Source organism: Phascolarctos cinereus, unplaced genomic scaffold, assembly GCF_003287225.1.
Source record: "Phascolarctos cinereus isolate Bilbo 61053 unplaced genomic scaffold, phaCin_HiC Scaffold_9;HRSCAF=440, whole genome shotgun sequence".
Classification (NCBI taxonomy): Eukaryota; Metazoa; Chordata; class Mammalia; order Diprotodontia; family Phascolarctidae; genus Phascolarctos; species Phascolarctos cinereus.
This window is the reverse complement of record NW_027556402.1, coordinates 66,096,596-66,118,613: the sequence shown is the minus strand read 5'-3', so window position 1 is coordinate 66,118,613 and position 22,018 is coordinate 66,096,596. Positions and strand designations below refer to the sequence as shown.

Below are 22,018 nucleotides of genomic sequence, written 5' to 3'. Positions count from 1 at the left end.
GAAAGCGGACATTATCTGATGCCAGGACTATGAGAAAACCTATCAAAACATACATTTAAGTTGGCTTTTGAGAACCTAGCTTCACCACATTGCAAGGAGGCAGCAGAGCAGGACTCTGTGGAAGGAAACCTCTCATTATAAATGAGAGCCTGTGAGATTGTCTTTTTATGTTGCATATGGACTTGGGAAGGCTGACTTTTTAAAATTGTTATTCTTGATCAGAGAAAAGCTCCAAGGGAACTTCCCTTCTCTCTTTTCCTGGTTAAACAGCAAATCCAATTCACCCCAGCAAGAATGGTCTACATGAGACCCAGGAAAAGTTCTTTATTTCCTTGTCCTACTTTCTCAGAGGTAACGGCACAGTGAAGAAGAGTGTTAGAGAACAGCTGTCCTGTACTGACTTCATAAATTCTTGTATGGTCATCATAAATCATGTATCCTGGGCTACTTCCCCAAAGGGAAAGTCATCCCAGCAATAATCTCATCCTTAAGAGTGAAAATGGCCAGTGAGGGTTATGTCAGTTGGCTGTTGTGTTCCACTGTGCCACTCTATGGGAAACTTCCTAACTATGAGGGATTCAATGGTAAAAACCTTAGGGGTATGGAAGTTTTCCTCCACTGCAAAACCTTGGAAGTCAAATAGAGACCCACAGCTTATCCCTGAGTGCAAAAATTGTGGGGGGTGGGGTGTCTTCCCCCATTAGAATGTAGTCTTTGAGACCTGGTACTGTCTTTTTGCTTGAAATTGCATTCCAGTACTTGGTACAATGACTAGAACATAGTAACCACTGAATGAATGATCTACCCTATCTAATAGAGGGTAGTGTACTAAAAGGGCCAGAATATAGTTTGCTATTGTGAGAAATGATCTCTCAGAAGTGAAGCCTCCTCAAAGGGTTAATAATTCTTGTTAATAGTTCTCACAAAGGGCAGCAATTAGGAGATCACTGGTCATTTGGAGAGAGCTGTCTCAGTTAAATAAGGTCAGAAGCCAGATAGTAAGAGGTTAAGACAGTGAGAGGAGAGAAATTGGAGGCACCTGTTGTAGATGGCCTTCTCAAGGAATTTAGCTGTTGGGGGCAGCTAGGTGGCACAGTGGATAGAGCATCAGCCCTGAATTCAGGAGTACCTGAGTTCAAATCCAGCCTCAGACACATAACACCTACTAGCTGTGTGACCCTGGGCAAGTCACTTAACCCCATTGCCTAGCCAAAAAAAAAAAAGGAATTTAATTGTTATTGTTGAAACATACTCCCTTCTGACCTTATCAGCCCCCCCCCCCCGCCCTGTTTTTTTTTTTTAAGTACGTAGCAGAAAGAATAGCCCTACCCCCAACCTAAACTGTTTACCCTTGCAAAACTTCCCACCTTTTTTGCTGGGGAAAATTTCCATGTGCCCCCTGAAGCCCAGCCAATGGGATAAGGGGAAGGAGGTTAGGGAGGAGGATCTCACGCTAAGGTATAAATAAGCCTTGCTTTATGTAACCAACTTGCACTCCCTGGCCAGCACCATTAGTGTGACGAGGGGCAGTACCCTTTCTCATGAGAAAGCAATAAACTCCTTTCTGCTTTCAAGGTATCTAAGTCTTTGTCTTGATTCTGAGTAGTGGTCTCTGTCCCACACACTATCATAACTGCTAGGCATCTATCCAGTGGGGATCCAGCAAATTTTAGGTTTGCTGTGAGATAAATCAGAGTTTAATTTCAAACAGATCAAAAATGAGGAGGGGGAAAAAATTAGTAAATTTCACAGAAATTTATTTTTAGAAGTAAAAACATTCAAAGTAACAAATTTTTATTGTAGAAGTGGTCACACAAACATTACCAAGTACCATTACAATGACATGCTGCATTTAAATTACATAAATAAGAAATGGCATTTGTGTGCTAGTAAAAGGGGAATATCACCACTTGTAAGTTTAGGCTTTTCCCCCAGACTGAAAGATTGGTGATGACTTAAGTAGCAATCAAGAGACCTGGATTCTAGCTCCAGTTCAGCCCTTAACCATCTGTCTTCAGGCTCATTTCACTCCTTTTGGCCTCAGTTTTCTCATTTGTAAAAGGGAGAGGACGGACTAAGCACCACGTGGATAGAGCTTGAGGTTCCGGGGGCAGAGGGCCTCATTCATAGGCTCTTTACCTGTGTGACCTTGGACAAATCATTCAATCTCATCGAGCCTCGATGTCCTCCTCTGTAAAACAGGGTAATTGGTCCAGGTGGCTTCCCCTTTAAGGTCCCTTTCGGCTCTAGATCTATGTTAGAGTCTATGTTCAGTAAATTAACCAGAGGTTCTAGAAAGGAATGCAATTTTGCTATTTTCTTTTGATTATAAATGTCTCTGAAAATAATCTAACATGCGGATATTTTTCAACAAATGCTGATATTTGGATAGGTCCTCAGCCATCTTTGGCACACTTGGACCTTGTGTCCATTTGGTTTTGTTCTTTGCATATAGAGACTGATGACTTGAAGAAGCTGTGACCAGAGAGAACCATTCTTTGCATGCTGGTGAACAAGTGGCATTTCAGTACCGTGGCTTGGGAACGAATCCTGTTTGCCCTTCATGATTTAGTACAGCTCACAGATAGCACCTGAGCTCACCCATGTTTTTACCCAAATAGAATTCTGGTCTCTAAATTTAACATTCAAATGACTTTTCTTTGATAGATATAAAAATTCTAGCCCCATGTCCCTTGTGTGTTCAGAAATTAAGAATGGAATTTTAATGTGTATGTTAAAAAAATTCATCTATCTCCTTTGCTTATTTCCAAATATGAATTTTGCCAAGTAAAAGCCTGCCACTCTAGTCTCTAGCAATACCATGATTGTGGCAGAGGTGCAGAAAACATCATCATGTTTTATTTGTCGTTTGACAAAAATTGAATGCATAGTTATAAAATCAGTTTAAAAGAACGAGGTCACCTGTTGGAAGGAACTCCCAGAATGGAAACTCCACTTACGCTGATCTAAAGCTAGTATAAAATTTAAAATCTTCATTCTCTGGGGCACTGAGTGGCACAGTTACTTGCCTAGGGTGATATTATCTCAGACAGCTCTGCGCACTGGGTCTTCCTGACTCCAAGGCTATTCTTTTACCCTTTATGCCATGCTACCTTTCATAGTTAAGTAAAAATGTGTTTATTTTCCCATAATCCCTTCAAAATCCACAATTGTACATCACTCCCTAAATCTCTAAATACTCTTAAAGTTTTGAAGATACAATAGTTTCTTCTTATAACAAATGCCAATATTCATTTGTTTTTCTTTTCAAAGTCAATATAGTAACTCCTAATTAGCTTCCATTTAAACTACCTGAATTTGAGGAAGCAATGTAATAATGGTTCTATTAAATGGAGAAATAGTGATTCTCTCCCAAAGCCCCAAACCCCATCCACTGCCATACTGAATTAGGCTCAAGGTATATGCAATTTAAATTACCGAAGAAATGCAGTCCTCAGACCTGTCATTCACTGGCTTGGTATACAAATTAAAATGCATGGATTTTCTTAGGGGAAAAAATACAGTTCCTTAGTAAGCATGGACATGATACATGGCACCTGCTTCTTTGCATGGAAGTTAACATCTAAGGAATAAGATTCAAACTCTGTAGCAACCTTCCGATTGACTCTGGTAAGGATTTGCATTATCTCAAGCTTGTGAGCATACTGTTTCAGCATTGCGCAAAGTGACTGGATAAACCACGAACCATCCTTTGAATTTCTCCAAGAATAGTAGCCTAAAAACAACAAAACCCACAAACTGTCAGAAAATAACAATTAGTGAAGCTGATATCACAAATAATTATACGAAGTTATTGAAAAAACTATCCAAAAAACAAGTATGGATTCCAGTAGGTTTCACAGACCATGGGAGGAAAAAACCCTCTTTATGCCTTGTGACAGTGATATTGATGAAGTGGAAGAAAAAGTGCTGTGTACAGCCTTCCATTCCCCTATATCACCTCCTCTTTTGGTAAAGAAATTCAAGGAGGACTGCCTTTGTAGACGATCACTCTCAGCCTTGGGTCCTCCAACTGCCCCTCCTTCTAGAGCTTTAGCACAGTGCCTGGCACATGGCAAGCCCTTAATAAGTTTGCTGACTTGACTCACCTGCTAAACTCCATTTCCAGTGGAGAAGATCAAGTGAACAAGCCAAAGAAAGAAGCAATACCTCTTTCCCTTTTCTCACCTGCTCCAATTCTAAGAAATAGATTATTGGGTTATTTGGTTCCATCAATTTAATAATACTCCACCTGCTCTATCAGAAGCACTGCTGATATTAACAGAATGATAATGACCACCAGCTCTTTGTCTAACCCTTGACGAGGTTCCCATGCATTCTCTCTGTTGAGAGGCAAAATCACGGGCAAATCAGACTGCCAGGCTTGGGTTCAATTTCTGCCTTAGAAGGTAGTGAGTGAGTGAGCAGGGGGTCACAGGACTAAACCTCAAAGAACTTCAGATTCCACAACTGTAAAATGAGGACTATACCACTTGCCTTACCTTCTGCAAAGGGGTGTTAGGAAGGCTGTTAAGACTGTTAATAGATGGGGCAGAGCCAAGATGGCAGAGTGAAAGCAGTGACTTGCTTGAGCTCTCCCCCAAACCCCTCCAAATACTCAAAAAAATGGCTCTAAACAAATTCTGAAGCAGCAGAACCCACAAAAAGACAGAGTAAAACAAATTTCCAGCCCAAAACAACCTGGAAGATTGATCAGAAAGGTCTATTGCACCAGGCTGGGAGCACAGCGCAGCTTAGGCGCACAGGCAAAACTGGAGTAGGCCTCAGAGGACTGAATTGTGGGCAGCTGTGGAGGTTTCCAGACTCCTCAACCCACGAATGCCAAAGACAACTTAGAAGGTCAGTGGGAAAAGTCTGTTTCTGCCGGTGGTCAGAGAGGAAGGTGGGGTTTCAGCTCCATTCCCCAAGAGCATGGCCCTGGGGGGGACAGGGGGGCAGCTGCTTCCCAAGGTTCCAGCCCACAGACTGAGGGGGAATCCAGTGGCTGATCAGAGAGGGACTGCAGGGATCTCTTTGCCAGTGCTGAGGCAGGAATCTCTTGCTTTGCCCGTGTTTGGATCTAGGTCACAGTTCTGGGCAGCTGTGCTGGGGTGACGAGGAGCACTGGCGTGGAGCAGCTTGTAGTGGCTGTACAGAGGAACCCCTCCTCACAGTTACAGGACAGAAAGGAGTACTTGTGGTCACAGGCCAGGAAAGGAGTAAACACCTTGCCCCTTATCATACCACCTTGGAAGAACTGAAAATTTACAGGTCCCTACAAGTATCTCTGAAAACAGCTACACAAACCCCTGAAGCTTGGGACAGTACATTCTCCACATTGGAAGCAGACTCTTACCTTAACAAAGAGTTTAAAACTCAAGTAATTGGCCAGGATCATGAGCAATCACTGCAAAAAGAGTCATATTATCTTACTTTGGTGAAAAACAAGATCAAAATATACAACCAGAAGAAGACAACAAAGTCAAAGCTCCTACATCCAAAGCCTCCAAGAAAAATATGAATCAGTCCTTGGAAGAGCTCAAAAGGAATTTTGAGAAGTAAGGGAAGTAGAGGAAAAACTGGGAAGAAAAATGAGAGTGATACAAGAAAATCATGAAAAACAAGTCAACAGCTTGCTAAAGGAGACCCAAAAAAATACTGAAGAAAATAACACCTTAAAAAATAGTCTAACCCAAATGGCAAAAGAGGTCTAAAAAGCCAATGAGGAGAAAAGCGCCCTAAAAAGAAAAATTGGCCAAATGGAAAAGGAAGTCCAAAAGATTACTGAAGACAATACTTCCTTAAAAATTAGCATAGAGCAATTAGCAGCTAGTGACTTTATGAGAAATCAAGGCACTGTAAAACAAATCCAAAAGAAAAATTAGAAAACAATGTGAAATATCTCACTGGAAAAACAACTGACCTGGAAAATAGATCCAGGAGAGAGAATTTTAAAATTATTGGACTATCTGAAAGCCATGATCAAAAAAAGAGCCTAGGCATCATCTTTCAAAAAATTATCAAGGAAAACTGCCCTAATATAGTAGAACCAGAGGGCAAAATAGAAATTGAAAGAATCCACAGATCTCCTCCTGAAAGAGATCCCCAAAGGAAAACTCCGAGGAATATCACAGCCAAATTCCAGAGTTCCCAGGTCAAGGAGAAAATATTACAAGCTGCCAGAAGGAAACAATTCAAGTACTGTGGAAACACAATCAGGATAACACAAGATTTAGCAGTATCTACATTAAAGGCATGGAATATAATATTCTGGAGGGCAAAGGAGATAGGATTACAACCAAGAATCACGTACCCAGTAAAACTGAGTATAATCCTTCAGGGGGAAAAATGGTCATTCAGTAAAATAGAGGACTTTCAAGAATTCCTGATGAAAAGACTAGAGCTGAATAGAAAATCTGACTTTCAAATACAGGACTCAAGTGGAACATGAAGAGGTAAACAGGAAAGAGAAATCATAAGAAACTTATTAAAATTGAACTTTTTACATTCCTGCATGGAAAGATGATATTTATAACTCATGAGACCTTTGTCAGTATTAGGGTATTTGAAAGAAAAAAATTATATGTATGTATATATAGATAGATAGATAGAGGGCACAGGGTGAGTTGAAGATGAAGGGTCATATCTGGAGAATAAAATTAAGGGATGAGAGAGGATATACTCAGAGAAGAAGGAGAGGAGATAGAATGGGGTAAATTATCTCACAAAAAAAACAAAACAGAAAAGTCTCTTACAGTGGAGGGGAAGCAGGGGAAGGTTAGAGGGAATGAGTGAATCTTATTCTCATAGGATTTGGCTTAAGGAGGGAATAACATACACATTCAACTGGGTATGGAAATCTGTCTTACCCTACAGGAAAATAGGGGGAGAAGGGGACAAGAGAGCAGGGAGATGATAGAGAGGAGGGCAGATTGGGAAAGGGGGTAATCAGAAGGAAATACTTCTGAGAAGGGAGAGGGTCAAAAGAAAGAATAGAATAAATGGGGGGGGCAGGATAGGATTAAGGGAAATAGAGTTAGTTTTTCACAACACGTCTACTATGGAAGTATTTTGCATAACTGCACATGTATAACCTATATTGAGTTGTTTGCCTTTTCAATGAGGGTGGGTGGGGAGAGAGGAAGACAGAGAATTTGAAACCTAAAGTTTTAAAAACATATGTTTAAAAAAAATGTTTTCACATGCTACTGGGAAATAAGAAATACAGGAGATGGGGTATAGAAGTCTATCCTGCCCTACAGGAAAATAGAAGGGGAAGGGGATAACAGAAGGGGGGAGAGATAGAAGAGAGGACAGACTAGGGGAAGGGATATTCAGAATGCATGCCATCTTGGGCTGGGGGAAGGGGTGAGATGGGGCAAAAATTTGGAACTCAAAAACTTGTGGGAGTGAATGTTGAAAACTAAAAATAAATAAATTTATATTTAAAAAAAAAGATTGTTAATAGATGGGGCAGCTAGGTGGCGCAGTGGATAAAACACCAGGCCTGATTCAGGAAGACCTGAATCCCGCCTCAGACACATAACACGTACTATCTGTGTGACCCTGGGCAAGTCACTTAACCCCACTGCCTAGCCCAAAAAAGGAAAAAAAAAAGATTGTTAATAGGAATATTTGATCCAGGGTAGTATCAAGTTTGATTACTCCAATTTTACAAACTGCAATGCTGAGGCAGTGAGAGGTTAAATGTCTTGCCTATGGTCACCAAGCTCTTACATGGCAGAGCCTGAATTTTAACTTGGGGCTTCTCACTCCCAAGCACCATGGTTGTTATACTATGCTACTGTATTCACTTCACCATTAGAAATATAATCATGAATGTGATTTATTTTTAAGAGCTGAGGTCAAGGGTCAATCATATATATGGTCTATGGTTACTGGACACAACAAAGTTAACTGGATCCCATTGGAATTAAAATAATGATGAAAGCCTTTGTAATATTATTCTCTAACCGACTTATAACTCTTCCTGTATGCATTTAACACACACAAAAATCAGTCTCAGTGTCATCAAAAATCTGCAATATTTTAATAAATACAAATTTTGCACAACTTTTTCTTACCTGGGGCTGTAGAATATGCATATAAGAAGTCTGCCTCAATAGGTATTTTCTGGCATGTTACATCATCATCAGTGCCACTGTCTGTTTCAACACCACAATCCAACTCTGTGCCTCTACATGCCTAGTTAAAAGAAAAAATCAAATACCATGTGTGAAATCTAGGGTTATTTTTTAAGATTTTGAAAATCATTAGTATATGCCTGCTGGGCTTTATATTATAGGTCAGAAACAACTGACTTCATATTTTCTTTGAGGAAGGCCCTGAGTGTGACCACATGAGAGGGCACCTCTACCAACTATTGGACCAAAAAAGTTTATGTCCTTCCTAGTGATTGGTTCAGTTTCAAGGACTCCAAGGGATAGAAATTTTTAGTTATCTGTAACTTGGCAAAAAAAAAATGTATTTTCTTAACATACAGCCCATTAGGTTTTGATTTTTCTAGCCATTATTTTTTTTTCTATCTCTGCCTCCCAGAATCAATAACCAAGTGTTTCAGAAAACTGCTCCTGACATGGTCTGACATGTCCTAGGCCATTCATCCTTTGTGATTTTAAAAGGAGAAAGACATATGCAACTAAACCCTATGTCCTATTATTTGAAATATATTAGCTATAAAACATGGTTATGGGAAAGTAACTGTTCATACTGTAGTCAAGGTACATTTGAGTATTTCTATAGGATTGGCACTGGCCCTATGATTTCATTGATACAGGGAACTCCCAGGTGAGGAAACTCTCTCTACCAATGCAGGTTAGCACTTGAGTCTTTGACAGTGGCCTAGAGCCCTGTGAAGTGTATGATGTGCCCAGGGTCAAAAAGCCAGTGTGTGTTGGGCAGCACTTGATCTCAGGGCTCCTGGCCTCTAGGCCAGATGCTCTCTCCCCATCTATTTTATACATGAAAGAAAATCATAAATTCCAGTCTTTGTCAGTGGAACAAAATAACAATTTATCTTAATTATTTAGAAGAGCTTTTGAACAACCAGAAGTAATTTATTATTTTAAGAACAGAAGTGAGTAGGTTATTAGCTTGGAATCCACAATCTCAAGAAAAGTAACTTCACGTCACCTAATCTAACCTACATCTGATCAGGAATCTCTTCTATAACATTCCTTGTAAGCAACTGTTCAGCCTCCACTTGAAGATCTCTCCCAAGGCAGCCCAGGACACTCTTGGACTTGCTTGCACGCACACACCACACCACACCACACACTCCTTATACTGAGGTAATATCCACCTCTCTGAAACTGCTACCCGCCATCCCAGGTTCTGTCCTCTAGGGCCAAGCATAACAGGCCTAACCTTTTTAGATGACATCCCTTCACACGCCTATCACGTCTGTGTCTCTCTCATGCCCTCCACTTTAAGGACACACGCAGCAACACACACGATGTGCATCTGAGTCCCCACACCAGCCTGGCCACACTGTTCTAGCTTTTCAGGATCCTTCCAAAGACATGACAGCTAAAAATAAATACAATTTTCTAGGTGTGCTTGGATCTTAGTATGTCCCATATGCTGATATGCCTAAACATGGTATAGGTATTTAATATGTATCTATGATATGCTGGTCACCTGTCTTAAAAATCAGATGATTCAGGATCTTCTGGATTTATCATTGACAAGGTTGGAAGAGAGAAACGGAAATCAATAAACTAACAGCTGAATTTCATTTTTATTCCTACTATTCTTTGTTTAGTGGAGGTTTCAAATAAGGAACAGTGAAGTTCCTAAATTAAGGTGTCCCTTAGAATGAGGAAAGCAAAAGGACTTTTGCATATACCACAAACTGAATAACCAATCCCCAAACAATGTTTTACCTGAATAATAAAAAGCTTTGGCTTTCCTGTCAGACTTCTACACTTATCCCCTTTAAAGAAACATGTTAATCTTTTCAGCTCAACAGATCCATCCGTCCCAAAGATGATTCCTTCTTCACCATGACTTAGAATCACGCAAACAAAACTGCTCCTTTGGCTGTGATCTTCTTTAGAAACTTGGATATATTAAAAAAAAATAAACAAAAACACCACTTCAGAACCAGTTCTATGGGAACAATAAAATGAAAGAGGATTGGATTGGGACCTTAAGAGATCCTCTGGTTCAGTTCTTACTTTCAGAAAGTGAGGTACATTTCAAGCATTCCACAAAGTTAGAATGTATTTATACATAACCTTGCAAAATCTCACCCTTTCTTCCACTGGGTTATGTGTAATCATGAGTGTCAGCACCAAACTTGTAGTCATTCTATAAATTATTACTTACCATTGTACATTAATTCAATTATTTCTTTACATGTCAGATCATTTTTATTCCTGACTTCATATTTCAAGTTCTTGAATGTATCCCTGAGGTGTGCTGCATCTACATCTGTACCAGAACGAAATGACATGCCTTTGAAAAGAAAAAGAATGTTTAGTTGCAGTATCAAAATAAACTATTGCTTTGAAAGCAAGTGAGCAAAAAAGATAATAATGATAATAGCTGGCATTTATTAAGTACCTATGATGTACCAGGCACTATGCTAAGCACTTTATAAATTGCCCAGGGTCACAAATCTAGTAAATGTCTAATGCTGAATTTGAACTCGGATCTTCCGGACTCCAGACTCAGTGCTAGTCAATTTTGCCATTAAGTTTTAAAGCTGTTGCCCAACTGACAAAACGTTAAAGGATAAGAACAGGAAGTTTTCACAGGAAGAAATTCAAGCTATCTATATGAAAAATGTTCCAATTTATTAATAACTAGAAAAATACAAATTAAAACTCTAAGGTTTCATCTCACACCCATCAGATTGACAAAGTTGACAAAGATGATAAATATTGGCACACTTGTGGGAAAATGGGCAAATCAATGCACTGTTGATGTAGCTGTGAACCAGATCCAATGAGGAAATTTGGGATTTCCTTTGGAACTACACTACAAAAGTTACTAAATTGTGCATATTCTTTGATCTAGTGGGTATAGGCCAGCTCCATTATTAGATGTATACTCTACAGAGATCGAAGAGGAAAGGGGGTTATGTGCACAAAAATATATTTATCAACTATTTTCATCGTGCCATAGAACTGGAAAATAAGGATTACCTATCAATTAGGGAAAGCCTTAACAAATTCTGGTCTATGAATATAACGGAATACTGTGATCGTGCTGTAAAAAATGATGATATGGACAGTTTCAGAGAAACCCGAGAAGTCTTATATGAGCTGATGCAACAGAAAGGGAGCAGAACCAAGAGGACAATTTATACAACAGCAACAACACTGCAAAGACAAACAACTTTGAAAGACTCAAGAACTGTGATCAACATAATGACCGAGTATGATTGATGATGACACATGCTAGTCACTTTCTCATAAAGGAGATCGACTCGGGGTGCAGAATGATTAATTTTTTGGAAAAAGTAAATGTAGAAATTTGTTCTAAACTACATATTTATACTGAGTGTGGCCTTTATTCTTTTTTTTTCAAGAAGGGAGGGAGGAAGTAGAGAAGAGAGATTTTTGTTAATTAAAAAACTTCCCCCCCCAAGAAACCAGGTGACCAGGTCAAAGGTGGAAACAACTCATAATCCATTCTTTTGAATACAAAGAACACTGAAAGACAAGTTCCAGTTGGATCATAACAATAAAAGTTCTCATTATTCTACTAGAAAAACCCTGTAACTACTTAGCAGTTACAATAGTTTAGTTCACTTAGTGCACAAGTTAACTCCTAACTATATTCAGTGTAATGTTGTCCAATTATTTCACAAGATAATTAACTGCCTTCTGTTAAGGACCTGTTAATGTGTTTTTGTTTCTTTTTTTTTTTTGCATTACCCATACCTAGCACCTGGCACAGAGCTAGGGACAGAGAAGGTGGCCAAATTCTTTAATGGAAAGAGTAGCTATTGTTTTAAACCACAAGACTTTATTTCTCACATCATTTAGTGAGCTACATACACTTCAGAAGATATTTTCATGACAATATGCTGATCTTAATGTGAGACCCTGGGAGATCACCAGTATGGAGGTAGACTCAGAACACTGAGGCCCATTCTGCCTTTCAGTAGTTGTATAACCTTGGCCAAGCCAATCACCTAATCTCTCTGTGCCTCAGTTTCCATCTCTGTAGAGCAAAGGAGTTGGATCAGACAGTTAATAAGGTCCTTTCCAAACAAAAGGTTCTAAGTGTCTAGTCTCAGCTATTTTTTAAATCATGGTTAAATAAAGATACTATTTGGTGACCACCACCAAAAGAGAAACCCAAATGAATCTGTAACCTTGTTCATCTTCAAAACTATTCCTTAATAGTGCGTTTTAGCATACGAAAGGTCAGTTTCTACAAATGAGCCAGTTCAAGTAGATGATGTCTGAGTTCCCTTCCAGCTGTCTATGACCTTTGATCCTTCTAAGTAAAGGCTGCAAGGAAACCCTAGGGAACCTATATTTTGCCTGTAAAACCTTTTAAAGAGATGATCAGGTTTTTAGTTTAGTCACTAGCATTATTAGTGTTGCTGCCCACTCCCTAATGCAAAAGTTGTTGTATGTGTTTGAAAACATTAACTTACCAACTACTGGTCATGGAATGTGGGGAAAATGACAAATACATACCAGTATTTGGGTGAAAATTTTTATTATTGATTATTACACATAGCCCCATTTCTGGATAATCCATTTTATAGCTGTCTGATGACAATCCAGATTCTGCTGACTTGCTACCATGGAGGATCTTTCTGTTTGGAAATGAAATAATATATATTATAGGTAAGAGTCTACAAGTTACTCCATTTTGTCTGGTTTTAGAAAAATTTTAAATAAGTGCATTTAACTTACCAACAAAACATTCAAGAAGAATCAGCTAATTCATTCAGGTTAATCTAGTGAGGTCTTGATAGCAATTACTTACAAGATCCAAAGTAAACCAACAAAAAGTAGAAATTAAGATCGAAAAACTTCTATTTAAACTATTATGTTCAATTAATTGGACTGCTGCTTAATCAGGAAACAAGTATTACAAATACAATAACTAACTAATATGGAAAAAAATTATATACAGCACAATATACTACAAGAAGCACACAATTAAGGAAATGAGAGCTTTTAGATAAGGAGGATATGATATAAAGTCATCACAAATATTAAAATTCATGCATTTGATTCAGAAAAGAGCCCTTCAGGCCCTCATGCAAAACAAGGAAATATAGACTAATTAGAGAAAAAAATCATGGATCCAAGAAGTATAACAGTACGGGAATATCCAGTGTTCAGTATATCTCAATAGTGTCTAAGGTCAAGATGCTTTCACTAATCTTCAGTCTCTCCTTACCTCTACTGGCTGCTTCCTTGCTACCTGTAAATAACATCTATATCTCCCCCACCTTCACAAACACCCCTCCCTTGATCAGTCCATCTGTCTCCTCCTATTTAGTAATGGCTAAACTCCTGAAGAAGGCAGCCTATAACGTGTGCCTCCACTTCCCCTCCTCTCACTCTCTGAAATCTAGCTTTCAACGTCATCATTCAACTAAATCAGCTCTCTCTAACCTACTAATAATCTCTTAATCGCTAAATCTAATGACCTTCTTAAAATCTTCATCCTTCTTCACTACTCTGCATCCTTCAACATTGTTGGTTACCCTCCCCTCCTGGGTTTTCAGGGCAGTGTTCTCCCCTGGTTCTCCTCCTAATTCTCTGATATCTGTTCAGTGTCTTTGGCTGAATCTTATCCATGCTGCATTTGCTAATGAACTGGGAATCCCCAATACTGTGTCATGGGCCCTCTTCTCTTTCTCCTCTACACTCTTTCGTTTGGTGATCTCTTAAGCTCCCATGATTTCAAAGTGATTTCCAAATCTACATATCTAGCTCTCAACTCTCTCTGACCAGTCTTGAATCTTTAACCCCCTTCTGAACATCTTTAACCCCCTTCTGAACATCTCAAATTGGGTGACACCACAAACTCAACATGTCAAAAACTCAGCTCATTATCTATGCCAACCCCAACCCTCAACTCTTCAACCTTTGTCACATCTCACATATAAGTCCCTTTCTTTCCTCTGACAGTGCCACCAACCTAGTACATGCCCTCATATCACTTCACGTCTTCAATCAATGATCTTCTAACCTTAAGTCTCTCCATTTCAGTCCATCCTCCACTCAGCTGTTAAGTGAGCTTCCTAAAGTGCAGGTCTGGCCATGTTACATAGCCGCCGCCCCCCTCTCCCCAAAAAAACCTTTAGTAGCTTACCTCTAGGTGTCAAATATTAAACAAACACACACACACACACACAAACACGCACGCACAGAAGTATTTATTACCTCTAGGATCAAATAGAAAATCTTCCATTTGCTTTTTAGAGCCTTCATAAACTAGTGCCTTCCTATCTTTCCAATCTTCTTACCCCTTACCTCCCTCTAAATACTCTACAACCCACCAACACTGGCCTCTTAGCTGTTCCTCACACAAGACACTCTTATCTCTCAACTGCTTTATTTTTAGACTGGGCCTGCCTATCTTACCCATGCTAGAGGGCCCCTGCATGATCCCACAGACACTCTGACCTGCTCCACTTCCCAGATGGGCTGGTCCATTCCTCCTTAGCATATAAGTGGTGCCCTATTCCCAGGGGCTCTCCATACTGGTGCCAGACTTAGTACAGGCACCTGATTGACTTTAGCCCTATTTCAGCTCAGAACTTTTGAAATCAAAAGCTCCATGAGCCCCAGCCTCCCAGTAGCACAGACTGCAGGACTGGGCCATCAAACTCCACTGGCTAACTGTGCATTTTCACTGGCTGTCCCCTGCGCCTACAATTCTTTCCCTCGTTGCCTCAGACTCCTAGCTTCCCTAGCTCCCCTCATGCATCAGGTAAAATTCTACCTTCAGTAAGACCCCTTTTCTGATCCCCCCAATGCTAGAGCTGTCCCTCTGGGCTAACCTCCCCTTTATTCTCTATATATCTTGTTTGCACATACATAGCTGTCAGCTGGTATCTCTCCCATTCTAAGCACTCAATAAAAGCTTGTTAACTTGACTTGTGTTAGAATTTGTATAGAGTATTTGATGTGCAAAAAAGTGCTGAGTCATCAAAAAGGTTACCTTTATTCAGCATCTTCTATGTTAGTAGCTAAGAAAGTACCGTGCCACTTAAAAACTAGTCACAGATTTAGAGTTGGTTGTGACCTTATGGGCCCCTGAGTGCAGCTCCCTTGTTTTACAGAGAGACAAACTGAGGCCCAGAGAAGTCAGTGACTTGCTTAGGCTCACAGACCTATTAAATACACATTTTTTCAGACTAGAAGAGGAATTTAATTTTGTACATGTTGGGCTTGAGGCGTCACAGAGATAACCAGGAGGCAGTTAGAAAAACACAGGACTAGAACCACTGGGAAGGACTGAGGCTGGAGCTGTCAATTTGAGAATCATTTATTTTCAAGATGAATTGAAGCTACAGAACGAGAGCTATGGAGGAAAAAGTGAGGAGACACCCAGGAAGAGCACCATGGACAGAGCCAGACAGTACAGTGACCTCTCCTGTCAATTTAATAGATCACATTAGCTCACTTGTGGAAATTTTAAAACTTCTTTTATTATGCTTAATGCTAGTTATTAAATTTTTCAAGAAGATGCAGAATTTTTATGGAAATACTTACAGTACTGAACTTTTGGTAGGTTTTGAATCTACTGTAATTTCAGTATTTGCCATGCTGCTTCTATCACTGACAAGAAAACAGAAAAGTTAAACATCAGATTTTTATAGTGTACAAATTTTTTAAATAATTATTCTTTTAGCTTTATATCCCTTATTGTCCCCAACCCCCTACAAATCATCTTGTGTTTCACAGAACTAATGATTCTACTCATTTAGGGAGTCAACACTCTGCCTAGCATAAAACTAATGCAAAATTATAGCTTATTTTCGCTTCAAATAGTCAAATTGTTTGTGGGGAAATGGGAAAGGAGTCAATAGCTTTGGTGAATTGAAAGATATCTTCAAAATATCTTTCCAGAAATAAAAAAGTTGTCAATGTGACATTGCAGAAATCATAAGTAAATGCCTGTGAAAAATAAAGTTCACCTCACTGACTTTCCCATGTAGAAAGGAAGCTATGAGGTAAGAACCTGAAAAGTGTTTCCACAAGCATCCTATATTTTAAGCAATACAAGCAGCATTTGTTGTGAAAGACTGCAATTGTAGAGGATGTGCTGGTAGTGAGACCCCAGACTTTTTAGAGACCCTTCACTTCTCACTGACCCAGACAACTAAGAGGGGAGAAGGTGCCCACCTGTATTAGTAGAGGGCTCTTCCTCAGCAGAATAAACCCTATAGCAATTAAATCACAAGTCCTCTCAAAAATCTGTTAAATTAAATCCCTTATCTGTTGATTATATTTTTGAAGAACAAGCAGCTCTAACCATTTTTCTCCAAATGTTGCTGGTTTTTTTGTTTCTCACTATTTTGATACAGGTCAGTGGTATATATAATGGATTTATAACCTCTCCATACTGAAATACAGATTTTCACTGAAAAGTACACAAATATCCTTTACTTGATCTTACCAACATTTTCCTACAGGACAATGAGGATCCCAGCTAGAAGAGCACTGATGAGTAACATACTAAGCATTACCTCATCCGTATATTACCTAAGGGAATGATGACTTCCTTTTCTGCAGAATTCAATATGCATTTATTTAGGAAGAATGATCTCATTGTGTAAGGCTTGAGGGAAAAGTCTCCCATTAGAAACATTTGCTATTTTTCAAAAAGATTACATCATATATCAGAAAGAATAATAAACAGAAGGCAAATGATTCAAAGATTATTTCAACTTTAACATTTCTGGGTCTGCTCTGAATTTTATCAGCTTTGAAGACATTTCAATTGATACTGTATCTTCCTTTGAAGTCATACTGCTAGTAATTTAAAAAAAATTAAATGGTTATTAGCAAAAGCAGCTTTGAAGATGCCTCCATCAGGTAAGGTTGACTAGTCATAACTAACTGAAGAATGTAAAATCTAAAAATGAGATACAGATATATAATGCTTCATGTACGTAAGTACTAACACACTTATGAGTTGAAGATCACTCATATTACATTTTTTATATCCTCTAGGTATATTCACTGTACTAGTGCTGTGTGGAATTACAATGGAGAGAATGTAATCTTCAGAAAGAAATTCTGGCCAGACTGTGAGTGAAATACAAAGTTTAGATCAGATTAGGGCACTCAAGTAGAATGAATATAACAAAGAACTTGGTGGGTGTGTGTATTGGGGGGGGGAGAGGTCATTACCAACTAGGAAACAAGGGAATCAGGGAAGGTTTTTAGCAATATAGCATGTGGCATTATGATAATCAATAACAGCTAGGATTTACATGGCATTTCACGGTTTACAAATTGTGCCACATAATCCTGCAATTCTGCTTTAGTATTCCATTTAACAACATTTTTTGAATGCCTACTATAGTTGCTGTTCGGTGGCTTCTGCCAAGTCAGACTCCAGGTGACCCTATTTGGGGGTTTTCTGGCAAGAAACTGGAGTGGTTTGCCATCTTCTTTTCCAGTTCATTTTACAGATGAGGAAACTGAGGCAAAAAGCCCAAGGTCTCAAAGCTAGTGTCTTAGGACATATCTGAACTCAAGAAGACAGCTCTTCCTGACTGCAGGCCCAGCACTCTCTGCACTGCACCACCTGGCTGTCCTGCGTACTCTATAATCTGACCTATTCTGCCACTTTTGGCTAAGAGAACACTTGGTAAATACAGAGCAAAGTAGCTGTCCATCCTCCAAGAGTTTCAAAGCCCTACAAACAGCATAGCATGGCAGCTAGAGGTGTGGCAATCGGTAGTAAGACCATTCACTTTATCAGTTCAAAAATTTTTTTCCAAATTCTACAAGGGTCACCTGGGTCCCCCACAAAAATCCCTCACTCTTTGTAGAAAGACCAGAACTGGGTAGGAGAGAGATGATGGAGAAGAAGATATGAAGATAAATAAGACTTGGTCCCTGCCCTCAAGTAGTTTACATTCCAGTAAGGAAGAGGACGTGTCAGGGGAGAATTGTCCCAGAGAGATCTAACAAGCCTGGGTAAAGAGGTATGGGGTACAAAGTACAATTCAACTTTATAGCTGTAAATAAAAACAACAAAAAGGCATCTGCTTCCAGAACCAAGCCTTGGACATTCAGAAGAACACCAAAACATCAAATTGAGGTTTTTCACTGGAGGTCTTGAAAGAGAAATTAAATAACTAGGTGTCAGGGACATTATTGAAGACTTCATGCATCAGGTTAGACAGCTGAGGCCTCTTTTAATCCAGGGAGTTTAAAAATTCTGTGCTGGGAAGTCCCAGCCAAATTCTTTATACTAGGTCTTTCCTTTGCCCTCCAGTGTTGTTTGTAACTTGGCCTCCATCCCAAACATAGGCTATAATCGAATGAAAGCCTTTTCATGTTTGTTCTGGTCATTGCTTTAATAAATTTTAAAACCGCTCTGGGTTTGTGAGGGACAAAGGTGATGTCATGGAGCCTTTAAGACTGACTGGGCCCAGGACCCTTCTGAGGTTGTGTCACTTTGACTAGTGTTCCCAAGTCACATTGGAGGATGAGTATTTTAACAGGCAAATAATATCTTTATATTATGAAAAGAGTTGTGACCTCTGACCCCTGAAAGGGCCTCAGGGATCCCCAGTGTCTAAATTCCACACTTTGAGAACTACTAGGATAGAGGGCTACAGAAAATTATCATTTTTTCCTTCATCCTGGTCAGGTATCACTTAAAAATTGTTTTCCAACTCATTTTGGGACATTGCTGATTATCAACTCAGTTTATATCTTACTTAGTTCTCATTCTGAAGCAACTGCCATTATCAGTTATTGTTTCGTTTATGTTGTTCATATCATAGTCTACATCAAGAGAAGTAAAGAACTGAAAAAATTTAGTATTACTCTAGGAAGAAGCAATATAGTGGAAGAGAAAGAGCTCTTAACTCAGGATCAGAAAACACCACCACCATCACCTGGATTATAAAATTTACTAGTGTTGTAACCCTAGGCTAAGTCACTAAGTCACTTAATCTCTCTAAGCCTCAATACAAAATGGTGATAATACCTATGTCATTATGTCATAGGACCACAGATTTAGAGCTGGAAGGGACATAGATTCTAACCCCTTCATTCTGTAGTTAAGGAAATGGCAAGGGAGGAAAGTAAAGGTCCCACAGATATAGTAAGGTGAACTAAGTCCCACAGATATAGTAAGGGGAACTAGGCTTTCAACCCTGATCCTCTGACTTAAAGTCCAGCATGTTCTCCACTGCATCATGTTGCCTCCATTAATATTTAGGTTTATGTTCTTATTGTAGTTATGAATATTATATATTTACCTGGCATCTTTCATCCAGGATTATTTTGGTTAACCTAATTAGGGAGTAATCAGTTCACATCATTAAAGAAAATGTTATGCTACTTCATTTAAAAAAAAGAACCTGTTTTGTTTCCTCTGTTTTCATTTGTGCCTATTTAGTTTTTTGGAGTAACACTTAGAAAAATATCAGGGGTGATTTCAAAGTGGTTCTGGGAAAAGCAAATTACTGCTGCAGAAATGTGAAACAGTAGTTAAATGCCCTAAACTTTTTGTTTGTTTGTTTTGGCTAGGCAATGGGGGCTAAGTGACTTGCCCAGGGTCACATAGCTAGTGTCAAGTGTCTGAAGCTGGATTTGAACTCAGGTCCTCCTGACTGCAGGGCCAGTGTTCTATCCACTGCACCACCTAGTTGCCCCCATAAATGCCCTAACCTAATGGTTGCAATTGAACTGGGTTTAGAATCAAGAGTCTTTCCAAAAATCACTATATCCTCTCTTTTTGGACTCCAAAATTGCAAAAACACTCAGAGCTGATGAAGTCTTTCCTCAGCATAAGTCAGTCTGGTAAAAATGTTTACTTTATATTGATCTGAGGTTCAAGATTCTGTTACAACAAGCCCCAAAACTCTGCTTTCACTTCCCCAAACATCCTGAATAAACTGAGAGGAAAAAAAAGCAAATTCAAAAGCCAGAAGGGTACAAAATAAAATACTCAGACCTAAATTGAGTGATATTATTTACTCTGCTTTTGCATAGATAGCAGTTTTAAACCAAGGGCAGGGTCAACTTCTTAAAACAACTGAATACTCTAATGAGGAACAAATCTAATCTGACTCAATGTCACCAACAGCGGCTACTTTGTTTCATTTCATATTGTTACAAAAACCCTCCATAATTCAATTTATTAAAGATCCTCTCTGATACACATCTTGTAACAATTTCTGGTACACACCTTCTAACTATAATTTCTGAGGAATCCTTTTCAGATTACATGCAATTAGGAATAGGCTATGGAGTAAGAGATAATACCCTGAAGGGAGAAAGGGCTTGAAGGAATAGAAGTTAATAGATCTAGAGCTGGAAGGACCATTACAGGTATCTAGCTAAGCCCCTTTTACAGGTAAGAAAACAGAAGGTCATAAGGGTGAAGTCACAGACAGGATTTAAACTACAGTCCTCTGATTCCAAAGCCCATGTGCTCTTTCCAGTGCATCACCCAGTGGAAAAAGGACAGGGTGGGAGACACAGACAGACAGACAGACAGACAGACAGACACACACACACACACACACACATACACACAAGGTTAAGTCACAGACAGGATTTAAACTACAGTCCTCTGATTCCAAAGCCCATGTGCTCTTTCCAGTGCATCACCCTTTGGAAGAAGGACAGGGAGGGGCATGGGCACGAACGAACACACACACACACACACACACACACACACACACACACACACACGGTTAAGTCATAGACAGGATTTAAACTACAGTCCTCTGATTCCAAAGCCCATGTGCTCTTTCCAGTGCATCACCCTTTGGAAGAACAGGGAAGGACACACAGACACACAAAGAAACACGTCTCCACATTTGAAAAAGGGCGGTAATTACATATCTCACTTTTGAAAAATGTTTTGGCTCCAGATTAGTAAAGGATCTAAAACATCAACAAAGCCCCCTCCCCAAACCAAAGCCCGGGGAATCCCCAGCTCAACAGTCTAAAAAGGCGAGAACGTCAGGGTCGCCAGGGCACGGTCCCCTTGTTTACTTAAGAAACATTGGCTTAAACTAGGGATAGTCACCCAAGCTGTCACAGCCCTGGGCATGTTTCTAAGGAAACAAAGGGAAAAATCCGCAGACTCACGCTCCCCCGCGGCCCCGGAGCCGTCCCCTCCCCATCCCGGTTGAGTCAAGGCCCCCATCCCCCGCCCCCGGGCCCGCCATCTGCCCGTGTTCTCCCGGCTCCGCGGGTCTTTACCGCAGACCCCTCTGCCCGTTCCAGGGAGAAGCGCTGCGGGCTGTTTGAAGCCTCCTCCCGCACCCGCCCCTTCCCAACCCTGCTAAGCCATGCCCAGACGGCAGACAAAGGCAAGGCCCCCACGCGCAGCAGCAGCAGCCGCGGCACGACGCCGAGCCCTGGGTCTCCTTCTCTTCCGGCCCCCGCCGGGGTCCGGCACCAACAGGCGGAAGGATAAGAGGGAGCGGAGAGAGAAAGAAAGGACGGAGCAGCGCCAGCCCGGGGGCGGGCGGGGAGCGCCCGGGGTGCCACGTTCGGAGGGGGGGGAGGAGTTAGAGCGTCCGACAAAGCTGAGGGGAGGCTGAGCGGGGCACTTACCGCACTACGACCCGCGTCCGATTTCCGCTCCGCACCTCACCACACAGGAGCTACGGCCAATACACTGGAGGACAGGATAGGCCCCGCCCCCTAATGCTCGCTTTTAACCTCGCGGAGCTAAGCCCCCGCCCCGCTACGGTTAGCGCCGCGGTCCCCCACGTCTCTCCCAAGGTGAGCCCCGCCTTCGGCTCGTGCCTACCACTCTTTCCTACGGAGACAGGCTAAATCCCGCCCCTTCTGAAATGAGT

General features: G+C 40.4%; 1 protein-coding gene across 2 annotated transcripts; it reads right to left on the bottom strand.

The window, feature by feature from the left end:
* Window positions 1-1,740: 1,740 nt before the first annotated feature.
* Window positions 1,741-21,936, bottom strand: CASP3 (caspase 3). Of its 2 annotated transcripts, none has more exons than XM_021007681.2 (7): window positions 21,771-21,936; window positions 15,723-15,788; window positions 12,681-12,802; window positions 10,351-10,479; window positions 9,906-10,081; window positions 8,085-8,205; window positions 1,741-3,736 (listed from the first exon to the last, which is right to left on the bottom strand). In XM_021007681.2, exons 2-7 carry the CDS (start codon window positions 15,773-15,775, stop codon window positions 3,507-3,509), a joined length of 831 nt encoding a protein of 276 aa, XP_020863340.1. In that variant the 5' UTR covers window positions 15,776-15,788; window positions 21,771-21,936; the 3' UTR covers window positions 1,741-3,506. The 2 variants fall into 2 exon arrangements, with proteins under 2 accessions (XP_020863340.1, XP_078004663.1); XM_078148537.1 differs by lacking the exon at window positions 21,771-21,936 and adding an exon at window positions 19,457-21,245.
* Window positions 21,937-22,018: the final 82 nt, after the last annotated feature.